We start from the raw sequence: 27,508 nt of genomic DNA on the forward strand, positions 1-27,508 counted from the left end.
CTATTTGGAACCAGTCTGTTGTTCCATGTCCAGTTCTAACTGTTGCTTCCTGACCTGCATATAGGTTTCTCAAGAGGCAGGTAGGTGGTCTGCTACTTGTTAGGTTATTTTTTAAGTGAGTTGAAAGTATTAATGAGCAGAAGGTTTAAAGCATAACTGGATTTAGAAAACATCTTGCTGTTAAGAGCAGTGGGTACTGGTGTTGACTTCTCTTCGTAACATTGATCCGGTAACTATTAATGTGCAGAGTATTTCATTATGAATTTATATTACTTCCAGTGAAAACTAGTTTTGTAGTCAAACAGAAACAACCGAGAAGTATATAATTTCTCCTTCTTTGTTCAATTTAAAAGAACCCCCTTCCAAAAAAGTATGAATAAATATGTTGTCATATTATTATGATATGATGGCAAACTTAGAATTATGGTAATGTTATACATTCAGTGCACAGTAGGTTTTTCAATTTTAGCATTTATTACAATATAAGTTTTAAACTATTTAGCAATGTGGTGGTGGTGGTGGTTTAGTTGCTAAGTCGTGTCTGACTCTTGTACCCTCATGGACTGTAGCCCACCAGGCTTCCTCTGTCCATGGGATTTCCCAGGCAAGAATACTGGAGTGGGTTGCCATTTCTTTCTCCAGGGGATCTGCCTGACCCAGGAATCAAACCTGGATCTCCTGCGTTTCGGGTGGATTCTTTACCATCTGAGCCACCAGGGAAGCCCCATTTGCAGTGTAGTATAAAGACTGTATACCGTACTTTGTCGACTCTGGAGCCAGACTGTTTGGATAGGAGTCCTGACTGACACTAGTTCTATGTCCTTGGGCAAGTGATTTAACCTCTTCTGTGCCTCAGTTCCCTCGTCTACAAAGAGCAGGCAATAATAGTCTCTACTTCGTAGGGTTATTGTGAGGATTAAATGAATAAAATACTTGAACAGTTCAGATCATAACTGCTCGATCTGTTACCATGTTAGTTAGCATGTGTGTAATTTATCTCTTGTCTCATTACAAGGCAGAAGCAGTATTTATCCTCTTTATTATTATATCCTCAATCTTTAATATAATGCCTGGTATGTAGTAGATGGAGAAGGCAATTGCACCCCACTCTAGTTCTCTTGCCTGGAAAATCCCATGGACGGAGGAGCCTGGTGGGCTGCAGTCCATGGGGTCGCTAAGAGTGGGACACGACTGAGTGACTTCACTTTCACTTTTCACTTTCACGTATTGGAGAAGGAAATGGCAACCCACTCCAGTGTTCTTGCCTGGAGAATCCCAGGGACGGGGGAGCCTGGTGGGCTTCCATCTATGGGGTCGCACAGAGTCGGACACGACTGAAGCGACTTAGCAGCAGCAGCATGTAGCAGATGTTCAGTACACATTTGTTGATCAGTAAAATATTCTGAGCTTACCTAGGGCCTCAGTAATAATCTTAGCTTGAATACTTTCAGCCAAGCAGACCAAAGCAAATAAGTCATGTAATGTTAAGAGCGTTTGTTCACTGAGGGTTTTTTTTGGTTTTTCTGTTTTTGTTTTTGGTTTTTTTTTGATGAAATCTTAAAAAGTCACCGTTTCATTTATTGATCATACTTTTTAAACTGAGGCTGGAAGTAAGTGTGACGAATGAGGCTCCTTCTCTCCTCCTTGATTCTTAGGATTCTCTATAGACTTTGTAATGCCTAGAAAAGGAAGAAATAGCTTTCTTCATGCCAGTTTTGACCCAGTTTGAAAACATCTTGCTGAAAAGTTGCTCTGATGTGTGAAGTCAGTTTACCTAGGCCTGAGGTTGGAGACATACTCTAGGTATGGCAAAGTTTCTCATTTTTAAGTACCATAAAAGGTCAGATGTAACTTGGCAAGACTGAGGTTGAAATCTGCTCTTATTTTGTTACTCTCCCCACTAGGCATTCTCTGTTGTGTTATGGAATCTTCTTCATTGTATGGGGTGCACAGTGTTTGCTACTCACACCCATTCTGAGGATAAATCATTCCTTTAATGAGCAGTTTCTATATCCAGGTCAAAATCTAATCTACTCAGCATAGATTATTTTAAACGATATTCCTTTTGTCTAGGCAATGTGATGTGGAACCATGGGCTACCTCTTCTACGTTGAATTTAATTTTAATTCATATTTCCTAGATTATGCCTTGGGTTTTGAAAAGTCATTTTTTTGGCCAACATCTATCTGTCTGAAATGGCTTTGTTTTATGTTTCTAGTATTGCTTTCGATCCTTTACTTCTCAAATACTTTATTGTTAAGAATATAGCTAGTAGAATGTCACAGAATAGTGTAGTTTTAGAGAGTGAAATATGACAAAGTATAAACAACTCACTCTGTGGAAATGTATTCATGTTTTAATTTCCCACTCCATCACGGTCCTTTGAATTATGGACACTGGCTCTCATTAATCACCATAAGGGATTGGCAGAATTCTATACTCTTGTGTTTTATTTTCAAATCTCAGTCTTGTTCATGAAATGATGTAAATTTTCATATCTGTCTATAATTCTTCCAGTATTATAGACAGTATATGAAAATTATCTTAAAGGGCCTCTAAGAACCCATCTTTTTGATTTCCCATTAATGCAAAGTGTTATGAAATTAAACTCTACAGTTTGGAATGCTTGTTAATTATGTAAAGAAGGAATGTTTGTATTTTTAAAAAATATTCTGGAAAAAATCATCAAATTTACAGTATCAACTATATTATGTGGAAATGCATAATTAATCTCTAATATCATTGACTTACACCATCTCAAAATATGAAGAGTAAATATCTAAGTATCCTCTCTATATCATAAGTCCAAGATTGACAGACTATGGCTTGAGGGCCAAATCTGGCCACCTGGCTGTATTTTTATGACCTGTAAGCTAAGAATCCTCATGATAAATCCCAGCCCTGTTATGACGAAGGGCTTGCATAACCCAGTGAAGTTATGAGCCACGCCATGCAAGGCCATCCAAGATGGATGGGTCAAAATGGACAGTTCTAACAAAATGTGGTCCACTGGTGGAGGGAATGGCAAAATTACTGTGGACAGTGACTGCAGCCATGAAATTAAAACACAGTTGCTCCTTGGAAGGAAACCTATGAAAACCTAGACAGCGTATTAAAAAGCAGAGACATCGCTTTGCCAACAAAGGTTGGTATAGTCAAGCTGTGTTTTTCCAGTAGTCATGTAAGAGAGTCATGTGAGAGTTGGACTATAAAGAAAGCTGAGCACCAAAGAATTGATGCTTTTGAACTGTGGTATTGGACAAGACTCTTGAGAGTCCCTTGGACAGCAAGGAGATCAAACCAGTCAATCCTAAAGGAAATCAATCCTGAATATTCATTGGAAGGACTGATGCTGAAGCTCCCCACCTGATGCAAAGTAAAGTGCAATTAAATTCATGGCCATTGTATATCCTCTTAGAAAAACATGATTAAATTCTATACATTAACTAATAAAATACAAATGTAAGAAGGAAAGCATTTATAAAGTTATCATTCCTACTAAATTATGTTAAAAGCTTGGGGAAAAATCAATTAAAATGTCAGTGAAGGTACTTTAAAAAAAAAAAGTGCTGTAATGAACTAGTGCAAAAACACTATGGGGGGAGTGGATAAGATTGTTAGTATTTAAGGGTAAAAAATTACAGTGAGTAGTAACATAGAGATCTAATGCAGAGTATAATGAATATAGATAATAATACTGTACTATAACCCTAGTGGCTTAGACAGTAAAGAATCTGCCTGCAATGCAGGAGACTCAGGTTTGATCCCTGGGTTGGGAAGATCCCCTGGAGAAGGATTCTTAGCTTACAGGTCATAAAAATACAGCCAGGTGGCCAGACTTGGCCCTCAAGCCATAGTCTGTCAATCTTGGACTTATGATATAGAGAGGATACTTAGATATTTACTCTTCATATTTTGAGATGGTATAAGTCGATATTATAGATTAATTACCCATTTCCACATAATATAGTTGATACTGTAATTTGATTATTTTTCCAGAATATTTTTTAAAAATACAAACATTCCTTCTTTACATAATTAACAAGCATTCCAAACTGTAGAGTTTAATTTCATAACACTTTGCATTAATGGGAAATCAAAAAGATGGGTTCTTAGAGGCCCTTTAAGATAATTTTCATATACTGTCTATAATACTGGAAGAATTATAGACAGATATGAAAATTTACATCAGTTCATGAAGAAGAAACCGTTAAGAAATTTACAAGTGAGAGAATGAGGGAGAAAAGAAAATGCACGATAATATGAAGAGAAATTAGTTGTGTTTTATGAATATGCAGACAAATTCAGCAAAGTTTGAAATTCATAAACTCTTTAGAATTTCATAGCCTAAGCTATGCATATGCTATGTATCTTCCTGCATAGGAGGAAAGAGAGTTATTGGGGACTATTTCTTGTAATATTTTGGAAAAAGTACCCAGTATTGACTTATTTACTGAAGCAGAACAGGATAGGGACAAAATATGCACAAATAGGAGGCTGGGGCCAATCTTAACCATAAGTCACGAAAGAATATCTCATTACTTGAGAAGAATGTGGTGTTAGAAGTTCTCTCTCTCTTCCCATTCTGTCTTCCAGTTGATCTAATACATTCTGATGACTTTAAAATATCATCCATGTATTCCTATCAAGAACTCAGAAATGTCTTATTACTAGTAAATCCAGCTGTTCTACTGACAACTCTGTATAGAGTGTGTCAAGGACTTGGTATTGAGGAAGAAAAAGCAGATTTTGATGCCTGTCATAATGTCTTGCATACCAAAATTACCCAATAAATACTTAGTGTTTTCAGAATTCTTAGATGGGAGGAACATTGGTTCCCTATTAGTTTTATGTGTGTATTCTTATTTTAATGAAGGTATAAATATACATGATTTTCTAAAAAATCAGTTTGTACAGAAGGGTTTGAAATGAAAAGCTACAATCCCCAGATTCATCTTTATCCTCCTCTGGGAGACAGTTGCTTAAATTTTTGCTATTTCCTTGGTGGCTACATTCATATCTCTAAATTATTATGCTTCTGCTGAAATTCCTCGATTGAACAGGTTAAATATGTCTCATAAAACAGTAAGCTTATTTGCACTGTCCCTTGTTTTCCTCCCAGTGTAACTGTCTTTGTTTTTTTGTTTTATTGATTATAGCTATAAATTCAGTTCAGTTCAGTTGCTCAGTCATGTCCGACTCTTTGCAACCCCGTGAATAATAATAGCTATAAATAGTTTCTTCTTCTACCAAGTATAAGCAGTATTACTGATCTCTGCTTAATAAGAAGATGACACTGGCACCCCTGCACACACAGTTTCTGATGAGAAGTTAGACATCACTCAAATTGTTGGCTCACGTATGTTTATGTTGTCTTTCTCTGGATGCTTTTAAGATTCAGATCTGTTTTTCTTTGGTTTTCAGCAGTTTGACTGTGACAAGCCTAATGTGGTTCTGTGTATATTTATCCTGCCTGGGGTTTCTGGGCTTCTTGATATAATATTTAGCTATCATTTCTTCAGATATTTTTCTGCCCCATTTTCTCTTCTTCTGAGACTCTAATTATATGTCTATTTGACTGTTGGATATCCTCTCACATGTCTTAAGGTTTTTTTAGGTGTTTTTTTTTTCCTTTTAATGTTTGTTCTCTGTAGTTCTCAGATTGGATAATTTCCATTCATATATCTTTGAGTTCACTGACTTATCTATCATTTTAAACTATTTGCAATGTATTATATATTATATATCTATGTGTGTACTGCATATATGGTATACATATATATGTATACACAGTCATTTAAATTATCATGTTTATAGATTTTTGATGGTGAGCACACTGTAGGATATGCAGAAATAAAAATATAATGTACATATGAAACTTACCATAACCCAGTGGTAATCCCAATTTAAAAATTGTCTTGTTTAAACACTTAGATATGTTGTTAAACCCATTCAGTGATGTTTTTATTTCAGCTATTATATTTTTCTGTTCTAGAATTTCTAACCAGTTTCTAACTCCAGTACTCTTGCCTGGAACATCCCATGGACAGAGGAGCCTGGTGGGCTGCAGTCCATGGGGTCACTAAGAGTCGGACATGACTGAGTGACTTCACTTCCACTTTTCACTTTCATGCATTGGAGAAGGAAATGGCAACCCACTCCAGTGTTCTTGCCTGGACAGTCCCAGGGACGGGGGAGCCTGGTGGGCTGCTGTCTATGGGGTCGCACAGAGTCGGACACGACTGAAGCGACTTAGCAGCAGAATTTCTATTTAGTTCTCTTTTTATAGTTTCTACTTCTCTCCTAAGATTTCCTCCATTTTTTAAATTAAGAGAATATATTTCTTTACCATGCTGAAAATACAATAGCTGCTTTAAATTTCTCATCTGCTAATTATAGTATCTGGAGTGTTTTAGGGTTAGTCTCCATCTTTTCTTTGATAATGAGTCATATTTTCTTGGTTCTTCTGTATTGATTAATTTTGTATTATAAAAAAAAAAAAAAACAATTTTGTATTGTATTGTGGACATTTGATTTAATGGATATTCTGAATTATATTCCTTCAAAGACCATTAATATCTTTCTTTCAGCAGGCAATTCTTGGTTTGACTCAATGAAAAATTCTGTCTCTTGGGCATCGGTTCATTCAGTTGTTTTAACATTAGCCAGCCTGTTCCATGTGTACATGGTTTAGGAATCAGCCAGAGACTTGAATGAAGTTTATGCACAGAATCTGGGCTACCTCCTGTAGCTCTCTCTGTTTTCTGGAAGTCCTCCTCCCCTCACTTCTCAGAGACTGTTGTTGCTGCAACCTCTGGCTTTTGATACTTCAGACTAGAAAAACTGTAGGTTTTCTACTGGAGTTTCAATGATCCCATCCAGTGGTAACTGTGGGCTGCTTTTAAACCAAAAACTGAAAGTCAGAAAAAAAAAAAAAAAGAGAGAGAGAGAAAAACCATTCCAGTCTGTTTCCTCAGGGTATATATCCAGTAGTGGGATTGCTGGGTCATATGGTAGTTTAATTTCTAGTTTTTTAAGGAATTTCCATACTGTTCTCCGTAGTGGTTGTATCAGTTTGCATTCCCACCAACAGTGCAAAAGGGTTCCCTTTTCTCTGCACCCTCTCCAGCATTAATGTTTGTAGACTTTTTGATGATGGCCATTCTGACCAGTGTGAGATGATGCCTCGTTGTAGTTTTGATTTGCATTTCTCCAGAAAAGAGCTATGTTGAGCATCTTTTCATGTGTTTATTAGCCATCTGTATATATTCTTTGGAGAATTGTCTATTTAGGTCTTCTGCCCACTTTTTGATTGGATTGTTTGTTTTTTTGGTATTGAGCAGCTTTCTTGGAATTGTCAGCTCTCCTCCAGAATATCTCTATTGTTTTCAATCCAGGGGCCTTAAAGGTGGTTGCTTTTTGTGTTTTATCCAAGTTTATAGTTACTGTCTATGTGAGGGTCCATCTGATAGAGAATCTTTCTTGGCTCTACAGAAACAGAACTTCCTCAAATAGGATTTTGAAATTTTTATCTTTGATTAATACTGACATTTTCTCAGGTTACTTATTACTAACCATAGAAATATTTATGTGTTAGGGAGCTTACATGTAATTTTTTAATACCAAATTTTATAAAAACTGATTTTTGTGTTCTTTTCCTTACCACTTATGGTTACATACTTCCATGTTTTCTCTTCTCCATACATCCCGTGAGATATATTATTAAAGTGACAGAAATCATAAGAAAAAATGTATAAATGTTTTACTTTAAGATTACTTTTTGGCTTCTGTTCCTCTTTACTGTATTACATAATACTGCTTCTTACTAACAACCAACCAAGAAGAAACAGTATTTCATCCTTTTGTTTATTTAGAGAAACCAGAAGAAAAAATCTCTGCTGCTTCTTCTGAATCAAAGCCTTGCCTGGTAGAGCAGTAGTTCTGTTCTTCCACCAAGGAGATCCAACCAGTCCATCCTAAAGGAAATCAGTCCTGAATATTCATTGGAAGGACTGATGCTGCAGCTGAAACTCCAATACTTTGGCCACCTGATGTGAAGACCCGACCCACTGGAAAAGACCCTGATGCTGGGAATGATTGAAGGCGGGAAGAGAAGGAGATGACAGGATTAAATGGTTGGATGGCATTACCAACTCAATGGACATGAGTTTGAGTAAGCTCCAGGAGTTGGTGATGGACAGGGAGGCCTGGCGTGCTGCAGTCCATGGGGTGGCAAAGAGTCGGACACGACTGAGCGACTGATCTGAACTGAATTTGCATTAGAGGCTACAACTCATCTTTCCATACCCTGTTCATCTCAGGAGTTAATCATCTTATTTTCCTCTCTGTTCCTTCCTAGTCAGGTAATCCCAAGGCTTCAGAGTGATGTGAAGCAACTTGCATTGTTGCAAAGACTGGAAATTGCTGACAGACAGTCTAAGATTAGAGAAAGATTGTGATTCTTTACCCGCAGCTAGTGGATAGTGAAGTATTCTCTGTTGTGAGTTCTTTATTATAAGATCAATAGCAACTGTACACTCCAAAATCAAGCCAGAAGGTTATTGGGTCTCCACACTTAATCTTTGAAAATGTCTCAGGAGTCATTTTTGTCCATGGGACAAAGACTCAATTTGTTATTTTCTGTCCTTGTAGAGTTTTATTATAGTCTAGCCCAGTGTTTGCTTTTATGGCAGATTACAGCAGTTCTCTGCCTTCCACACTGACTGCCTAGGACCTTCTTCAGCATACTTTCCTGAACTTTCATAAAAGAAAAGAAAAAAAAACCCTGATTTTAGTCTCCTTTCTTTAACTGTTGATTTTCTGAGCTTTTTAGTTTTCATTGGAGATAATTGCTTTACAGCGTTGTGTTGGTTTCTGGCGTACAACAACGTGGATCAGCCGCAAGTATGTGTGTCCCCTCCCTGTTGAACCTCCCTGCCACCCCCCATCCCTTCGCACGTCTCTAGATCATCACAGAGCACTGGGTTGAACTTCTGTGTTACGTAGCAACTTCCCAGTGGCTATCTGTTTTACACATGGTACTGTATATGCCTCAGTGCTACTTTCTCAATTTGTCCCACCCTCTCCTTTCCCCACTTTGTCCACAAATCTGTTCTCTGTCTACATCTCTGTTCCTGTCCTACAGATAGGTTCATCAGTACAGTTTTTTAGATTCCATGTATATGCGTTAATATACAGTATTTGCTTTTCTCTTTCTGACTTACTTCATTGTGTTTAATAGGCTCTAGGTTCATCTCGGAGAAGGCAATGGCACCCCACTCCAGTACTCTTGCCTGGAAAATCCCATGGATGGAGGAGCCTGGTGGGCTATAGTCCATGGGGTCGCTAAGAGTCAGACACGACTGAGCGACTTCACTTTTCACTTTCATGCATTGGAGAAGGAAATGGCAACCCACTCCAGTGTTCTTGCCTGGACAATCCCAGGGATGGGGGAGCCTGGTGGGCTGCCGTCTATGGGGTCGCACAGAGTCGGACACGACTGAAGCGACTTAGCAGCAGTAGCAGTAGCAGGTTCATCTACCTCACTAGAATTGACTCAAATGCATTCCTTTTTGTGGCTGAGTAATATTCCATTGTAAGTATGTACCAAACTTCTTTATCCATTCATATGTCCATGGACAACTAGGTTGTTTCTTTGTCCTGGCTGCTATAAATAGGGCTGCAATGAACATTGGGATCCATATGTCTTTTTGAATTATGGGTTTCTCAGGATACATGCCCAGTAGTGGGATTGCTGTGTCATATGGTAGGTCCTTTCGGAGAAGTCAGTTTGGAATTGTCAGAAATTGATGGCTGACCATTATTTTACATGCTTACTATTCAAATTTATTTCACTTCATTTCTTAAGTGTATGTGAAACTATTTTTTCCAAGGAATTTTATATTGTTGCATCTAGTCAGCATATTTTCAGCCATTACTGATAGTTGATGCAAGATGGAAAACAGCAGTGTAACGGCATTATGCATCATTCTCAAAGTACTTTTCTTAGATGATTATTCTGCAGTCCCTGCCTTAAAAGAGTAGAGTTTCACAATTCAGACACAAATAATAGAGGGATGGAATTTGTACTTCAAATTTATTATTTCTGGATCAAATAACTTAACACACTTTTAAATTATACTTTGTAAAATGTTGAAAAGGAACTAACCACCAGCTTTCTTATATTCTAAATACCACTTTTTCAACAGACCGTGCCTTTCCCCATCATACAGGTAAGAGGACCTAGTATTCTTGTTATAATTCATATTCCAGTAAAGAAAGTAACTTCACCCATTAAAAAGCTTCTGGGATTTTTTTTGGGGGGGGGAGTTGCAGAACAACAGACAGAACTGAGGCAAGAAGCATGAGTAAATTAATTCTTATACTTTGACATCATAAACTGTCCCCTCTGGATACCAAATTTTGATCAGCCTCTTAAAATTTACTGTGTATATCTCCATGTTCCTCCATTACTTGTTACATCATCATCATCACAGATACTAATAATAGTGACAACATCCAGTATTGAGCACAGTTCTGTATGTAAGCCACTGTGCTAATTGCTTTGCAGAGATGAGTTCATTTAAGTCTTTACAGTAATCATGAGAGTAAGTGGCATACTATTAATGTTACTATGATTTTGTAGGCCACTTAATTCAGAGATATACAGAGCCTCTGCTGTGGCATTATGGTTGATCTGTGAGTCCAAGATCCACATTTTAGTTTCTGTTCCAGGGTTAGCTCTGTCTGTGGCCTTGAGTAGCACATTTTGTTTAGCTGCGTATTTCCAAAGAATAATAAGTATTAATGTCTTCTTTTATCTGTACTTTATTCTTTAAATTTAATCTGTATAACAATTCTAAAAGAGAGATTATGGATCACGTTTTAAAGACGCAGAATCCAGGCTTGGAAAAGTTAAATAATGTGTTGAACCATATAACATAGGCCCTGTAACATAAGTCCCACTTTAAAGCTCTTTTCTTTTAATCAGTGTGTTCTTTTTTTTAATCCTGTTTCTTTCTTCCTACTTTCTCATAGGTGTATGATGAGAAAATATGAATTATACAGATGTAATACTTCTATCATAAAGGTGCTAGAAAAGATACATGTCTCCTCTAATTTGGGAGACATGGAGACTAATTTTTAGAACTAATTTTCAGAACATTTACAAGTACATCTAACCTCTTGCCTTCCAGTCCTGTCACATCTGTGCTGTATTATTGCATAAATTACATATATGTTTCACATATAAATGCTGTATTTTCCAGCTACATATGTAAAATTTGTTTGAAACATTTTTTATTTGAGGAGGTATACCTTTAGGATAGAAAAATAGGAAAGGCCATATATACTCTGAAACTTTAAGAGACGTAGGATTCTGATCACTTTTAGTTGCATTATTTTCACTGCTTGTAGTTTCATATTTTCCTATGACAAAACATGTTTGTGTAATACTCTAAATTTTAATGTTGTTATATAATCTAGGTACTTTAAAACTCAGAAGTTGGCCTGACAAATATATACAATTGCTTATATATCAGTAAGCCAACATACTGAAATATTTTAAATTTGGAACTACTTCTCATATTATCAAAAACCTAGCCCTTCTTCAGATGCATGGAAATGAAACCTAATATCATTAAACTAATTGGCATTTGAATATTGTGTTAGAATATTTAAAAGGCTTTTCTGAATTCTTGATTATTGATTTGCATATGCAAAGATATTAAAATGGACATTTGACAGCTACACTCCATTATTTTATCTAAACACACTAAGTTTTGGCATTTACAGAGTGAGTTGTAAGCTGTAATAGTTTGCCTTTTTCTTTGTAATAATACTGTGTATGATAAACACAGGATTCCCTGGTAGCTCAGCTGGTAAAGAATCCACCTGCAATGGAGGAGATAAACAAAGATTTAAATTTCAATTTCTTATTGAAATGAGAATTTCTATTTAATATGGTTAAAAAGTCCATTGAAGTAATGTCTTATGGGAATGTCCTACAAGTCATCGCCTTCATTTTTGACGTAACTGTTCCTTTGGGGCACCGTGTTGGCTCCATGTTTATTGCTTGTATAGTCTACCTGTGTATCAGTTTGTCTAGTGTATCTCTTCATGTCGCATAGCATAAGTGCATGAAAATAGAACTTATGTGGGAATTACCTTGGATACAGCTTAGAATCACCAGTTTTCATCACTAGATGGATGATGAATATAAAACAGATCATTTATACCTCCAAAAATATGTAGATAAGCACAGTTAATTCATTTAACAAATAATAGTACTTGCTCTGTGCCCTGCACTATTACAAGCATCACTAAGGCTACAGCAGTTATAAGCAGACAAGTTCTGCCTTTTGTCAGCCACATTATGAATACTAAACATCTGGAAAATGCAAATGAAAACACCATAAGAGACTTCTTCCCATCGTGATGGATTAACCAGTACCGGACTTGCCCTCCCACTAGAAACAACTTTTTCAGACATTGGACAGTTGACAGCAACTATAGTAATGTGGTGGAGGAGGAAACTAGGTGAATCCTGGCTTTTTGCCTAAAGGTATTCTCCTGATGACGAAACTCAAGCAGAGAATGAGAGTCTTGCTGAACTGAGGAAACAGAGATCAGAAATTGGGATTGGTTAGATGTAAACTATTAAATATAGAATGGATAAACAACGAGGTCCTATTGTATAGCACAGGAAACGTATCCAGTCTCCTGGGATAAACCATAATGGAAAAGAATATTAAAAAAAAAGAATGTATATATGTATAAAACTGAGTTACTTTGCTGTACAGCAGAGATTGGCACAACATTGTAAATCAACTATATTTCAGTTTAAAACAGAAAAAAATTTGGGAATTTACAGAAGAATGGGGAGCTTAACAAAAACAGAACTACGAAATTCTGCATAGGGGCCCTTTTGAGTCTGTAACATAATACTGAATTGCACATCGGTGGGGTGAGACTCCAGGAGGCTGAAGAAGGAATAAATCCCTAACAGTTTTTAGGGTTCTCCCAGAAACGGGAGGTTTTTTTCATTCTGACCAACCAGACTGTAGAGTTCTCATTAAAAACCTGGGGCATTCAGTAGCAATTCAAGAAAGGACTCACTTTGGCAGTAGTGCTAAACGTCTTCAGAGTAGAGGGTTACTCCAGACCTGCCTAAACAAAGGTTTTAAATGAGGCTCAAAAAGATCAGACTGATCAGCTAGGGACTGATATGCCTTGGAGGGTCAGAAAACAGCTGCCTGGCCTTCCTGGTGAAAGTCAAGAATAAAGAGGATGTTGGCTTCGTTTGTTAATGCATCCTTCAGATATCCCTGAATGTGGAAGAACTTGAACACAGCCAAAGTATCCTTTCTAGTGTTTTCCTTTTAACTCAACTATGTTCTCAGCATGTTTTCTTGGCTATTATTTATGGAAAGTAAAGCTGGAAATTAAATAATTATGGTATAATTATAATGATTTATACAGTGTTTGTTTTCTGGAAGTCTCAGTCTCTCAGTGAGATGATTTATAGTGTGATTAACTTTTATATTATCCATGAGTGCTTTTTAAAACTCATATTTTAAGACATTTCTTTTATTAAAGCTATTATTTATAATTCCTTCTTTGCTTTAATTTTCTACTGTATATATTCTTCACTAGCAAATAATTTATCAGATACCGTGTGTACTGCAGTATTCTAGGCACTGTAGTCTAAAGAATTGTGCATGAATGAAAAGAATTGTGTATATTTAGGCTGCTCCTAATTCTTAATGACGTATGTGCAGCTGATTTAAAAGAAAGGGGCTAAGTTTATATAGAATTTGCTGCTTTGTTCATTAGTTCTGCATCTAATTTGTATGAGGGCTTCCCAGGTGGCTCAGTGGTGAAAAATTGCCTGCCAGTGTAGGAGACACAGGAGATGTGGGTTCAATCCCCAGGACAGGGAAGATCCCTTTGGAGAAGGGAATGGCAAACCACTCCAGTATTCTTTTCTTAAAAATTCATTGGACAGAGGAGCATTGTGGGGTCGCAGAGAATTGGACACAACTGAGCATGCACACATTTAACTTATACAAATTTCAAAGCTATTTTGTAGACTATGGCAAAGAATACTACACATTCACCAAAACCTATTCCTCTTTCTGCCTGAGCACACAGTAAACTATATATCCCAGCCTTCTTTGCAGATAAATGTGCCATGTGCCTGAATTTTGACTAACATGAGTGGAAATAATACATACCAACTCCAGACTGGGCTATAAAAGCTTTACACAGGCAGTTATTTTCATCTTGTAACTTGTGAATTTCTTCAGAAGAATTGAAAGATAATGGAAAGGGAATAACATTGTAGCTATTCCGTTAGTCAGAATAGGCTAGACTATTCTGTCATGACAAAAAAACCTTAAAAATCTCAGTGGCTTAATACAACAAAGGTCTATTTCTAGCTTAACCGGCAAGCCTGGGCAGCTCTCCAAGACAGCTGTCATTTATGCAGTAACAGAGCAACCCAGGCTGCTTCAGTCTTGCATCGCTACCGTCTCAACATGATACCTCTTTATGACTTTTGCGCCAGAGGAAGAAACAGACTGAAAAATCGTACAGGGACTGTGTCACCTCTGCTCTTATTTAATAAGCTGGAACTAGGCATGTAGTCATCAGAAGCTGGCAAAGGGAATGCCTAGAAAGGAGTGACGGCTGCAGGGTGCTGGTAGGCACCAGTAAAGTCTACTATACTATGTATTTCAGTTTACTGCCACTTTTATAGATTATGTAAAATCATCTCTTCCTAAAATGAGTGCTGCCTTTTGAACGACTGTATTCAAGTGTGAATAAAACAATACAGTATTCTAAATCAAAAGTCTGTAATCTACCACTTGAATATTGTGATCTTGGGCAATAGATCTTTTGAGTGTATTTTCCCACTTGTTTTGGGTTTAATTATGAAGGTTTAATGAGTTAGGTATGGGCTTCCCTGATGGCTCAGACAGTGAAGAATCTCTCTACAATGCAGGAGACCTGGGTTCAGTCCCTGGGTTGGGAAGATCCCCTGGAGAATGCAAAGGCTACTTATTCCTGTCTTCTTGCCTGAAGAATTCCATGGACAGAGGAGCCTGGCAGGCTGTAGTCTATGGGGTCTCAAAAGAGTTGGACACAACTGAATGAGTAACACCCTCACTTTTCAATGAGTTAGGTAAAAATATAAATAAAGGTGTAAAATAAACTTATACACATGGTAGCTGTTGTGTTATTGGTTATTGTATAGCTTTTTGAAAGTGAGCTATTTGTTTTTAGAGCTGTGTACACAGTGTTAGAATTAGGCTCCAGCAAGAAGTTGGTTTCACTAACAGAAGAGGCTCTGAAAGTCTCAAACAAAATTACCCTTCCCACTGATCTTTCTGAAACAAAGTTTAAGCATATTTTTCTACTATTAGAATGCTCTTTCTACAAAATTATTTTTAGTCTTTTTTTTAAATTTTTACTCTTAATTTTGCTTTGCTATACCAAATAAGGTCAGAGCAAAATCATATTTTTTATAAAGCTTTGTAAGAAAATGATTATCAATAGATGTAGTATTGGGAAAAGCTTAGTTTTTAAACTTTTTTATTTAGTAAAACTTAAAATGCTGTCATATCAACTAATTTTTAAAACAAGGAAATATGTGATGATATTTATTTAAGTGCTTAAACTAAATATGAATAAACTAAATTCATAAATCAAATAAACATCACTGCAGATTTCTTGTAGACTGTTGATATAAAATCTAGCCACAGATACCTAAACTAACCTTTTTTAGGTCTCTTGCTCTTGTCACAACTTTTTTCCTAATTTTCTAATTGAGTTTGTAAAAGAGTGCTATTAACTTCTGCTTTTTTGAAGTATTTGATAGAATTCACCAGTGTTGTCAAGTAGAACTGGGCTTTTCTTTATAGGGAGATGTTTAATTATTAATTCAGTTTCCTTGCATGTAACAGTCTATTCAGATTTCCCATTTGTTAATGAATCGGTTTTGATCATTTGTGTCAGGAATTGTCCATTTCATCTAAACTGTCTGATTTCTTGGCATAAAGTTATTCATAACATTCTCTTATGATCTTTTTCATTTCCGTAGAGTTGATAGTGATGTCCTGTCTTTCATTCATAAGTTTTGGTAATTTGTGTCTTTGCTGTTTTTCTTGGTCAGTCTGGTTTAGGATTTTTCAATTTTTTGTAGGTATATAGTCTTTTATTTTTGTAAAATATTAAAGTTATATGTATCTTTAAAGTATAATGCATCTGTTTTGTTTGCTTTTTGTTTGTTTATTGAAGTATAGTTGCTGTTGTTGCTTTTCAGTCTCTCATTCATGTCCGACTCTTTGCAGCTCACGGACTGCAGCACGCCAGGCTTCCCTGTCCTTCACCATCTCCCGGAGCTTGCTCAAACTCACGTCCTTTGAGTCAGTGAAACCATCCAACCATCTTGTACTCTGTTTCCCTTTCTCCTCCTACCCTCAATCTTTCCCAGCATCAGAGTCTTTTCTAATGAATTGGCTCTTCACATCAGGTGGCCAAAGTGTTAGAGCTTCAGCATCAGTCCTTCCAACGAATATTCAGGATTGATTTTCTTTAGGATGGACTGGTTTGATCTCCTTGTAGTCCAAGGAACTCTCAAGAGTCTTCTCCAACACCACAGTTCAAAAGCATCAATTCTTTGGTGCTCAGCCTTCTTTATGGTCCAACTCTCACATCCATACATGACTACTGGAAAAATCATAGCTTTGACTATACAGACCTTTGTTGGTAAAGTAGTGTCTCTGCTTTTTAATACGCTGTCTAGGTTTGCCATAGCTTTTCTTCCAAGGAGCAAGCATCTTTTAATTTCATGGCTGCAGTCACCATCTGCAGTGATTTTGGAGCCCAGGAAAATAACATCTTTCACCGTTTCCATTGTTTCCCCATCTATTTGCCATGAAATGATGGAACCTAATGCCATGATCTTAGTTTTTTGAATATTGAGTTTTAAGCCAGCTTTTTCACTCTCCTCTTTCACCTTCATCAAGAAGCTCTTTAGTTCCTCTTCGCTTTCTGTCATAAGGGTTGTGTCATAGTTGCTGTACAATATTATATGAGTTACAGGTATATAATATTATATAAGTTACAGGTATACAATAAAGTAATTCACACTTTTTAAAGGTTTTGTACTCCATTTATAGTTATTGTAAAGTAATGGCTATGTTCTTTCTCTGTGTTGTACAATATATCCTTGTAGCTTGTTTTATACCTTATTATGGGTTGACCAAAAGGTTCATTTGGATTTTGCCATAAGATGTTACAAAAAACCCCAAACTTTGGCCAACCTAATAGTCTGTGCTTGTTAGTCCTCTACCCCTGTTTTTCCTTTCCTCTTTTCCCTGTCTCTGGGCCTCCCTGGTGGCTCAGATGGTAAACAATGTGCCTGCAGTGCGGGAAATCCAGGTTGGATCCCTGGGTCAGGAAGATCCCCTAGAGAAGGGAATGGGCCCTCCTCCTTTCCCTCTCTCTATGGGTAACCACTAGTTTTTCCTCTTATATCTGTGAGTCTGCTGCTTTTTTGTTATATTCACGGGTTTGTTGTATGTTTTAGATTTCACGTGTAAGTGATATCACGCAGTGTTTGTCTTTCTTTTTCTGACTTGGCGTTATTGCCCTTCAAGTCTGTCCATGTTGCTGCTAGTGGCAGAATAGTAGTGTGGCTGAGTAGTATTCTGGCGTGTGTAAGCGTGTGTGCGTGTGTTTGGTATACCACATCTTCTTTATCCATTCATCTGTTGATGGATGCTTAGGTTGCATCCATATCTTGGCAATTGTAAATAACACTTCTAGGAACATTGGTATGCATGTATCTTTTAGAATTAGCTTTTTTTTTTTTTTTTTAATATATACCTGGGAGTGGCGTTGCTCAGTCAAATGGTAGTTCTCTTTTTAGTTTTTTGAGAAACCTTCATACTGTTTTTGACAGTGACTGCACCGATTTACACTCCTATGAACAGTGTACAGGGGTTCCCTTTTCCCCACATCCTCGCCGACACTTGCTACTGTGTTCTTTCCGATGATAGCCATTCCGACGTGTGTGAGGTGATATCTCATTGTGGTTTTGATCTGCATTTCCCTGATGATTAGCAGTGTTGAGCATCTTTTTATAGGCCTGTTGGCCATTTGCTTTCCTCTTTGGAAAAAGTCTATTCAGTTCTTCTGCCCATTTTTAAAGATTTTTCATTTTGTTCATCTTTTCAAAGAATTCTTAATTTCATTACTGTCCTCAGGCTTTTTATTTACTATTTAATGCTTCTGCTCTGAAAAAAATTGAGCCCTGATATCACATCCTCTAAATTTTGTTCAGTAGACAGCTTTATGAATGTATTCATGGTATTCTCTGACTTTGAAGTTATTACTTACAAATAAATACTACTAATGTACTATCTAATGTCTAGGTTGGTCATAACTTTTCTTCCAAGGAGCATGCATCTTTAATTTCATTGCTGCAGCCACCAGCTGCAGTGATTTTGGAAACCAAAAAAATAAAGTCTGTCACTGTTTCCATTGTTTCCCCCATCTATTTGCAATGAAGTGATGGGACCAGATGCCATAATCTTAGTTTTCTGAATGTTGAGTTTTAAGCCAACGTTTTCACTCTCCTCTTTCGCTTTCATCAAGAGGCTCTTTAGTTCTTCTTTGCTTTCTGCCAAGTGTGGTGTCATCTGCATATCTGAGATTATTGACGCTTGCTCCTTGGAAGAAAAATTATGACCAACCCAGACAGCATATTAAATAACAGAAACATTACTTTGCCAACAAAGGTGCATCTAGTCAAAGCTATGGTTTTTCCAGTGGTCATGTATGGATGTGAAAGTTGGACTATAAAGAAAGATGAGTGCCAAAGAATTGATGCTTTTGAACTGTGGTATTGGAGAAAACTCTTGAGAGTCCCTTGGACTGCAAGGAGATCCAACCAGTCCATCCTAAAGGAGATCAGTCCTGGGTGTTCATTGGAAGGACTGATGCTGAAGCTGAAACTCCAATACTTTGGCCACCTCATGCGATGAGCTGACTTATTAGAAAAGACCCTGATGCTGGGAAAGATTGAACATGGGAGGAGAAGGAGCCGACAGAGGATGAGATGGTTGGATGGCATCAGTGACTCGATGGACATGAGTTTGAGTAAGCTCCGGGAGTTGGTGATGGACAGGGAAGCGTGGCATGCTGCAGTCCATGGGATTGTGAAGAGTCGGACATGACTGAGCGATTGAACTGACTGAACTGAGTATCTAATATACCATCTCAAATTGCATTTTTTGTCACTTCTCTGTAGCAGTTGCCTGTGTTACTGTTCGTAAATAGTTGTTCTGTACTTTATTGAATTATTTATTTAAAATTATTCATTTTAGTTATTTAGGTTTTACTTGTTTAGAGTTTTTTGTTTAGTTTTCATTATTAGGAAGTTAGTATTGAAGTCTTTAGGTGATAGATACTTTCTTTAAAAGACCTTACTTTGGTATTCAAATCCCTAAATTTTCAACAGACTGATTGAGTGTTTTCTCTGTACTTGGATAGCTGCTGTATTCTTTGTGTTATGTTCAGGTGAGCTCCTCCTTTTTATTGGGACCATATTGCTATAAGTTGATGCTGATCAGCTACCTTTCAATTTTTTTAGATAGTAGATACGGTTGCTATTAGTCTTGGAAATTATAAAACTACATAATATTGCTTTTTCCTCAAATAAATTCTGAATTTCTTCTTTTTAAAACTGTTCACTATGATCAGTGGAGATAGGGAATGTTCGTATGAGAGTCCATCATGGATAACTAGTGGCCACACACTGATATTTTTGTATTGGTAAACACAGTTGACTTCACTTTGCCACACTGCACACATTTCATATACTTACATTCATACAGGTTTCAAAGAGATCAGATTTCAAATAGTCTGTTGTCAGAAATAAATATTATGTTGTGTTTCTGATAACATTAATGTATCTATTCAGATTTGAAATAAATGTGTTCTGATTATTTGATACTTCACAGAATAGTATGGGTGTAAAACAACATGCAAGCATTTTTGTTTGTAGTTTAGAGTGAGGAGAATGGGGAGACTAAAGACAGTAATACATGGTATTTGGGGAAGAAGCAAGGAAAAGAGAAATATATAAAACATATACTTCATTTTTTATACTTTATAGATGAAAAGGGAACCAGAAAGGTACTTTGCCAGCTTAATGTTAATTTTGTAATTGGTTGGAGCAGTAAAGTTTTATTTTTCATTATCATGTGTCAGAAGCTCTTTCTACAGTGGACTAGCCATTATTTGATAAAGACTGTCATGTCACATTTTAATTTCCTCTTTCTGGGTTGCATCTGAGGGTGTTCATTTCTTTTATATGTTTTTTATTTTCTATGAATAGATACTTTCTTCTTGCTAAAAAACAGGAAACTATATGAATTACAGTTCTTTCTTTTCATCTGCTTTTCACTTATATCTAGCCCGTGTCAAATTGTCAGATTCTATTGGTTTTCTCTCTCAATTTTTTTAAACTTGTTTTTGATCCCTCTGTTTTAGGGGAGTCATTTGTTTTTTGTTGCATAACTAACAAAAGTTCCATGGCATTCTTCCTTTATTCAGGGTGTGGTTTGTGTCACCATTTAAGCACAGTTACGAGAAGAGGTTGATCAGGATATTGGATAAATACTATTCTCACGATTTTCCAGTTTTAAACCACCATTAGATTGGGGGTTAAGAAGGAGGAAATAAAGAGTATCACAAACCATCTCTCTCCTTCTACCCTTGCTTCCCACCCTCACTCTAGGAAATCCATTGTTACTCAAAGGTTTATTTTTCTAGTAAATGTTTAGGAACTAAAATATTATGAATGTTATAAGAGTTTGCCTATGAAAGCTCTGTTAAAAACTTTTTAAAATACAGATTTTTCTTTCCAAATAAAATTTCCACTCTCTCTCTCTACTTCCTTAACAGTTAAATTGTTCAAAACTTTCCTCCTAAGTTTTCTTCTAAGAATTATATAACTTTAACTTGCATTTAGGTCTTTGATCCATTCTGAGTTAATTTTTGTATTTGGTATAAGATAAGGTTCCACCTTCATTGTTCTGCATACACATATCCAGTTTTCCCAACACCGTATGTTGAAAAACTTGTCCACTTGATCCATATGAATTTTAGGATGACTTTTCTTATCTATGCAAAAAAACCTCTGGGATTTTGATAAGGATTGCATTGAATCTGTGGATCATTTTGGGTAGTATTGCCATCTTAACAGTGTTAAGTTTTACAATTCATGAGCAAGGATTTTCTTTCCATTTATTTGTGTCTTCTTTATTTTCTTTCAGCAACATTTTGTAGTTTCAGAGTTTCAGGTCTTTAGCTTCCTTTATTAAATTTACTTGTAGGTATTTTTTGTTGCTATTTTAAATTGAATTGTTTTCTTAATTTCCTTTCCAGATTGTTCACTGTTAGAGAATTTTTGTATGTTGATTTTGTGTCGTACAACTTTGCTGAGTTCATTTATTGGTGGAATCTTTAGGATTTTCTATATTTATGATTTTGTCATCTGCGAACAAAGATAACTTTGCTTCTTTCTTTCTAACTTGGACGCCTGTACTTCTTTCTCTTGCCTGTAACTAAAACCTTTTTATTCTCCTTTCACATTTGACAGTGAATTTGTCTTTAGATTAACCTTACTAGTTCAGTTCAGTTCAGTCCCTCAGTCATGTCTGACTCTTTGCGACCCCATGAATCGTAGCACACCAGGCCTCCCACACCAACTCCCAGAGTTTACCCAAACTCATGTCCATCGAGTCGGTGATGCCATCCAGCCATCTCATTCTCTGTCCCCTTCTCCTCCTGCCCCCAATCCCTCCCAGCATCAGGGTCTTTTCCAATGAGTCAAGTCTTCACATCAGGTGGCCAAAGTATTGGAGTTTCAGCTTTAGCATCAGTCTTTCCAATGAACACCCAGGACTGATTTCCTTTAGAATGGACTGGTTGGATCTCCTTGCAGTCCAAGGGACTCTCAAGAGTCTTCTCCAACACCACAGTTCAAAAGCATCAATTCTTCGGCGCTCAGCTTTCTTTATAGTCCAACTCTCACATCCATACATGACCACAGGAAAAACCATAGCCTTGACTAGACAGACCGTTGTTGGCAAAGTAATGTCTCTGCTTTTGAATATGCTATCTAGGTTAGTCATAACTTTCCTTCCAAGGAGCAAGCGTCTTTTAATTTCATGGCTGCAGTCACCATCTGCAGTGATTTTGGAGCCCAACAACATAAAGTCTGACACATTGTCCACTGTTTCCCCATCTATTTCCCATGAAGTGATGGGACCAGATGCCATGACCTTTGTTTCCTGAATGTTGAACTTTAAGCCAACTCTTTCACTTTCATCAAGAGGCTTTTTAGTTCCTCTTCACTTTATAAGGGTGGTGTCATCTGCACATCTGAGGTTATTGATATTTCTCCCTGCAGTCTTGATTCCAGCTTGTGCTTCTTCCAGCCCAGCATTTCTCATGATGTACTCTGCATATAAGTTAAATAAGCAGTGTGACGATATATAGCCTTGACGTACTCCTTACTAAGTATGCATTTAATCTCAAAACCAACTTTGTGAAAGTACTTTCTTGGTACTTTATGTTCTACTCGTCTTTATATTTATCCTTCAGTTCTCATTTTCCTCGTCCTTGCTTTTGTTTGATCTGGCTCCATACCATTCTCCCATGAATATCTGAGTCTATGCCAGTTTCTCCATAGAAGTTCCCCTTTGCTGTGAAACATTTAATGAAGACAAATACTTAAGTAGTAATTAAAATTTATATTTTAATGTCTTTATAGTTGCTTGGGGCTTCCCTGGTGGCTCAGCTGATAAAAAAAAATCCACCTGCAACGTGGGAGACCTGGTTTTAATCCCTGGGTTGGGAAGATCCCCTGGAGAAGGGAACAGCTATCCACTCCAGTATTCAAGCCTGGAGAGTTCCATGGACTGTATAGTCCATGGGGTCACAAAGAGTCAGACACAGCTGAGCGAATTTCATTCATAGTTGTTGAGCAAGGTGTGCTTCAGCATCATCTTCAGCATCTCAGTTTACAGAGGAACCTCCGTAGATGGATTTTCTTTTTCACCATTAACATTTCTTTATGATCTATCTGATTGCTCTTAATCCCCTGTCCTCTACCCCTCAGTGATCTTGGTAAAAATTAACAAGTACAGACACATTGGTCTCTCTTCAAAACAGGCTCTGAATGATGGATACTTTATAACTGGGATTGGTTTAAAAAATAAATAAACCCATAACACAAGAGTTGTAGTGCTAAAAGAGTGATTGAGAAGAAATCCTAACTTTTACCCATAGATATGAATACTTTCAGAGATGAGGCCTTGATTTCTATTTTGTTTCAACTTTTTTTGTTAGATGAGGTCTTTTAATGATCCATTTTCATGAGGTATTTATAGATCTCTCTAATCCAGTGTCCACAAAGTTTAGTGTGCTTTCGAATCACTTGGAGGGTTTGCTAAGCACAGATTGATGAGCCTATACTGTCTCAAGTTTCTGGTCCTCAGCTGGTTTGACATGGGGTCTGATCATTTGCATTTCTAACAAATTCGCAGATGATGCTTTACTGCTGGTCCAGACACCACAGTTTGAGAACTAGTGGTCTAAATCATACTGTTTAACTTTCTGTACCCACATATTTCTCTTTGTCTAACTTAGACCATTTTGACTTGGGTTTTCTACCACCTTCTAAGTTATAGCATGTTTTCTTCAACATTATTTCCTTCTCAGTTTTAAAAATTTAATTGGTAATATCACTGTTCTTATCATTCCCCCATGGCATCTTAGACATCTTTGTTTTACCCCTCTGTCACAGACAGTTCAGACTTTCCAAAGCATGCTGTATCTGTAATGGTGATGATGATGACGATAGCAGCAGAAACAGTGATAAAAACAGCTAGCATTTGTAAAGGATATTCTGTGCTGGCACTTTTCTAACCATTTTATTTGAGTTAATTCATGTAATCCTTGCAACTGTCCCATGCTGTAGCTACTGTTATTAATCCCAAGTAACTGATGAGGAAACAGGCACAGAAAAGTTCTCACAGCTAGGAAAAGGTCAAAGAGATGGGATCTAACTTAGGCTTTCTAGTTTCAGGGCTCAGATCGTTCATTCCTCTGTTATCCAGTCCTTCCCTACTATTCTGTTAAATTGACCAAAAAGTTCTGTTGGGTTTTCCAACAAGATCTTATACCATGTTAAGCTGCCTCTCCATTCTCTGTCTTGAAACCATGTGCTTACTTTGTTTTCTGTAATCATAGACTTTTTGCTCTGGGCCTAGTAAGGCTAACTTGCCCAGTTTCTTATTACCTGTGAGTACTAGAGCTACAACCTCAATCTTTCAAATGACTAAGCCCATACTCTAATAGGATTCCCTGGTGGCTCAGACAGTAAAGAGTTTGCCTGCAACGCGGGAGATCCGGGTTTGATCCCTGTGTCGGGAAGATCCCCTGGAGAAGGAAATGGCAGCCTACTCCAGTATCTTGCCTGGAAAATCCCACGGATGAAGCCTGGCAGGCTACAGTCCATGGGGTCACATAGAGTCTGACATGACTGAGTGACTTCATCATAGTCTAATCAGTATGCATCCTCTGCATACAGTATGCATCTCAACTCAGCCGTATACCCAAACTCAAGTCTCGTACAGCATAGGAATCATATACCCAGTATTGGTTCAGATTTCAGATCATTGGTTTCCTGTTATCTCTTATATCACAATAAAATACTTGGTTTGGTTTTAGAGTCCCCTTTGTTGTTTAGTTGCGAAGTTGTATCCGACTGCTTTGCAACTCAGTGGACTGTAGCCTGCCAGGCTCCTCTGTCCATGGAATTTCCCAGGCAAGAATGGAGTAAGGTACCATTTTCTTCTTCATTAGAGTCCCCTACTCATCTTACTTCAACCGCTTTAAAAAAACTGTTTGGTAAACCCTTTGACACAGAGTTCTTCTACCCATCTGATTCATCTTATATACCATTTATTTTACAGCAAAATGTATTAGCATTCTAGGCTTCCAAACTGCTGTGTCCCATCTTTCATGTTGACCGATTATGTTCTCCACCAACTAGTGTTAAGCATCTTGGACAATCTGTCATGCTTGTGATTGTATCTTCTGTGTGTGTTTGACTTAAGACAACACTAGTTCTTTATAATTTGAAAGAGAGCAACATTATAATCTACCTTATAAAATAACATAAATTCATTATTAGACATGTACAGTGTCCCATAGATGACAGAGATGAAGGTAGAAAAGCAGAATTAAATGTCCACTGTGAACTAAAAAGGTAACAATTGGAACTCCCTGAGAAAATAGAGAAGTCTACATGGTATTGAATTGTCCATATCTCTAGGATCTTGATTTTCCCCCTTGACTTCATCTCATAATTCTTAAACATTCTTCCTACCTCCCTCAACTTCTCCTGCCATCCTTCAATTTCTTTCTTACATATCTACCCTCAGTTGCTGATTTCTGTCTGTCTACTAGCCCCAAATTTCATTATAAAAACTGTTATTAAAATTTTTAGATGTATAGAGTCCCTTGAGCAGGGACCAGGGCTGTCTTTGTCAGAACTCAGCAGGTAAAAGAATTATTCTACTGCCATGATAAAATAATAAAATTCTAGGAAAGGACTTAAGAGATTTAAGAATTAAACTATTAATAATTTCTCCTATACAAAGCAATTTTGGATAAGTAAAATGTTTTATTATTTTTGAATTGGTGAGATTGCAATGAAAGAGGTTCTAATGTTGGCTGCAGATAAAGTAGCCTGCAGATATGCATATAAGTCACTTGAGATCTTCATTTGTGATAGTGATTTTTTAAAAATAGGCTCAAGTTTTACAGTTAACAGAGGTGAGAATTCTGCTGTTCCAAAGCTTGCTTTTGGCAGAGAACCATTCTGTTAGCACCCTCAGTCTTGGTTGCCATGGAGACAGTAGACTTTATTTTAACATACACTTAAAATATACATACATACCCTAAGATTTAAGTGTGATTTAGTTGACTGTAGGTTTTGAGTATCAAAAATACTTTCTATTTTTTAAAGACTGTATTTTTGACCTCCAAAGAAAATAGAGTAGAATTCTGGTCATGGTGATGACAAAGTTTTGCATTACTTTTTACAAGGTCTTTTAGGAATAACTTAGAATCCCCCTGTGAATCAGTAATGGATGAGGATTTTGAAGAACGTGCCGAAACTTTTGATAAAAGAAATGTGATCTTAAGCACTCACGTGTCTGGAACACCTATAGTTATAGTGTATATAATGCATACAAATCAATTTCAGATTCGGCTGGTACTTTTGCCACCAGTATTATACTAAGCACATTCATCCTATTACAGTTTGTTTAATAGAATTCAGTTTAAAAGTACCAAAGCAGTCTTCAGAATTTTAACTTTTAATATATTTAACTATTTAAATGTATATCAATAATGTTCCTTAACATTTTTGCCTAAAAGTCATTAAATAAAATGTACACTAGCTTTTACTATGAAAACTTTCAATTCATGAATTATGCTTTTTTCATTCATTCATTCCTTATAAGATTGAGTGAATTCCATGGCATGGAATATTGCTGTTCCATAGACCTCATAATTATATTTGTAAGCAAATCACATCTCTTTATCTTTAGCAACCAGTTGCAAACTCTCATGGCCTAGTTAATATCTTAGTCCACTAGCAGGTTTGACTTCTTACCTAATAGCTGAGCAGTTAGGTAATTGATTTCCTTGTTAAGCTAAATAGGTTAATCCTACTTAAGGTAGTTATCACAACCCAGTATTGTATTGATAGTTATTTCTGGATAAAGAAAAGTTTTGGTTACATTTATTATAAACAAAATTTTAAAGCTTAGTCTGATACTTCAGTCAGTTAATACCTGTATTTAACAGCAAAGGAAGACAAAATCAGAAAGCTCTTTGCTTTATAAGGAAAGAGAAAATAGCTAAAGGTAATAGATGATTAGATTTTAGCTTTTCCAGTTTGCAGTGACTTTTTAACAAGACCCATCTCCTCTATGAAGAATGCAGTTAAATTTTTTCCTGGCACAAAAAAAAAAAAAAAATAGGGTAACCTGATCTGAGTCTGACAGAGTGTGTCGTTCATTTAAGTGCTTCCATCTGTTGCCTGCTGTTCCCCTTACTCATGACCCCTCTATGTTTCTCTTTCCTTTCTCTTTCCCTGTTTCTCTTTCCTTTTTCTTCCTTTCTTTCTGTTTTCCTCTCTCTCTCTCGTTTTTTTTTTTTTTCCCTCTCCCTCTCTCTCTGTCTCTTTTTTTGTCCTTAGCCCCTCTGAGGAAGGCAAAGTTTGTTGAGAGCCCACGAATTCCAGAATCCGAGCTTGGCTCACCAACCCTCACTTCAGCTCAGAAACTGGACGTGGATGCATACTGCCCTGGTAAGCGTGCATGCAAAGTATCTGCTTTGAAAGAGGGAGGTTTGG

General features: G+C 36.9%; 1 protein-coding gene across 6 annotated transcripts in view; it reads left to right on the plus strand.

Annotated features, from left to right (window-relative positions):
* Nucleotides 1–27,508, plus strand: part of TANC2 (tetratricopeptide repeat, ankyrin repeat and coiled-coil containing 2) — a 365,204-nt gene that overhangs the window by 159,782 nt on the left and 177,914 nt on the right. For 3 of the 6 annotated variants that reach the window (XM_061392283.1, XM_061392284.1, XM_061392287.1), the window contains exon 5: nt 27,353–27,463. The exons of the other annotated variants lie outside the window; for them this stretch is intronic. In XM_061392283.1, coding sequence (XP_061248267.1) covers nt 27,353–27,463 — 111 coding nt within the window. The remainder of the gene's footprint in view (nt 1–27,352; nt 27,464–27,508) is intronic. 6 annotated transcript variants of the gene reach the window in all.

This window comes from Bos javanicus, chromosome 19, assembly GCF_032452875.1.
Source record: "Bos javanicus breed banteng chromosome 19, ARS-OSU_banteng_1.0, whole genome shotgun sequence".
NCBI classification, from domain to species: domain Eukaryota; kingdom Metazoa; phylum Chordata; class Mammalia; order Artiodactyla; family Bovidae; genus Bos; species Bos javanicus.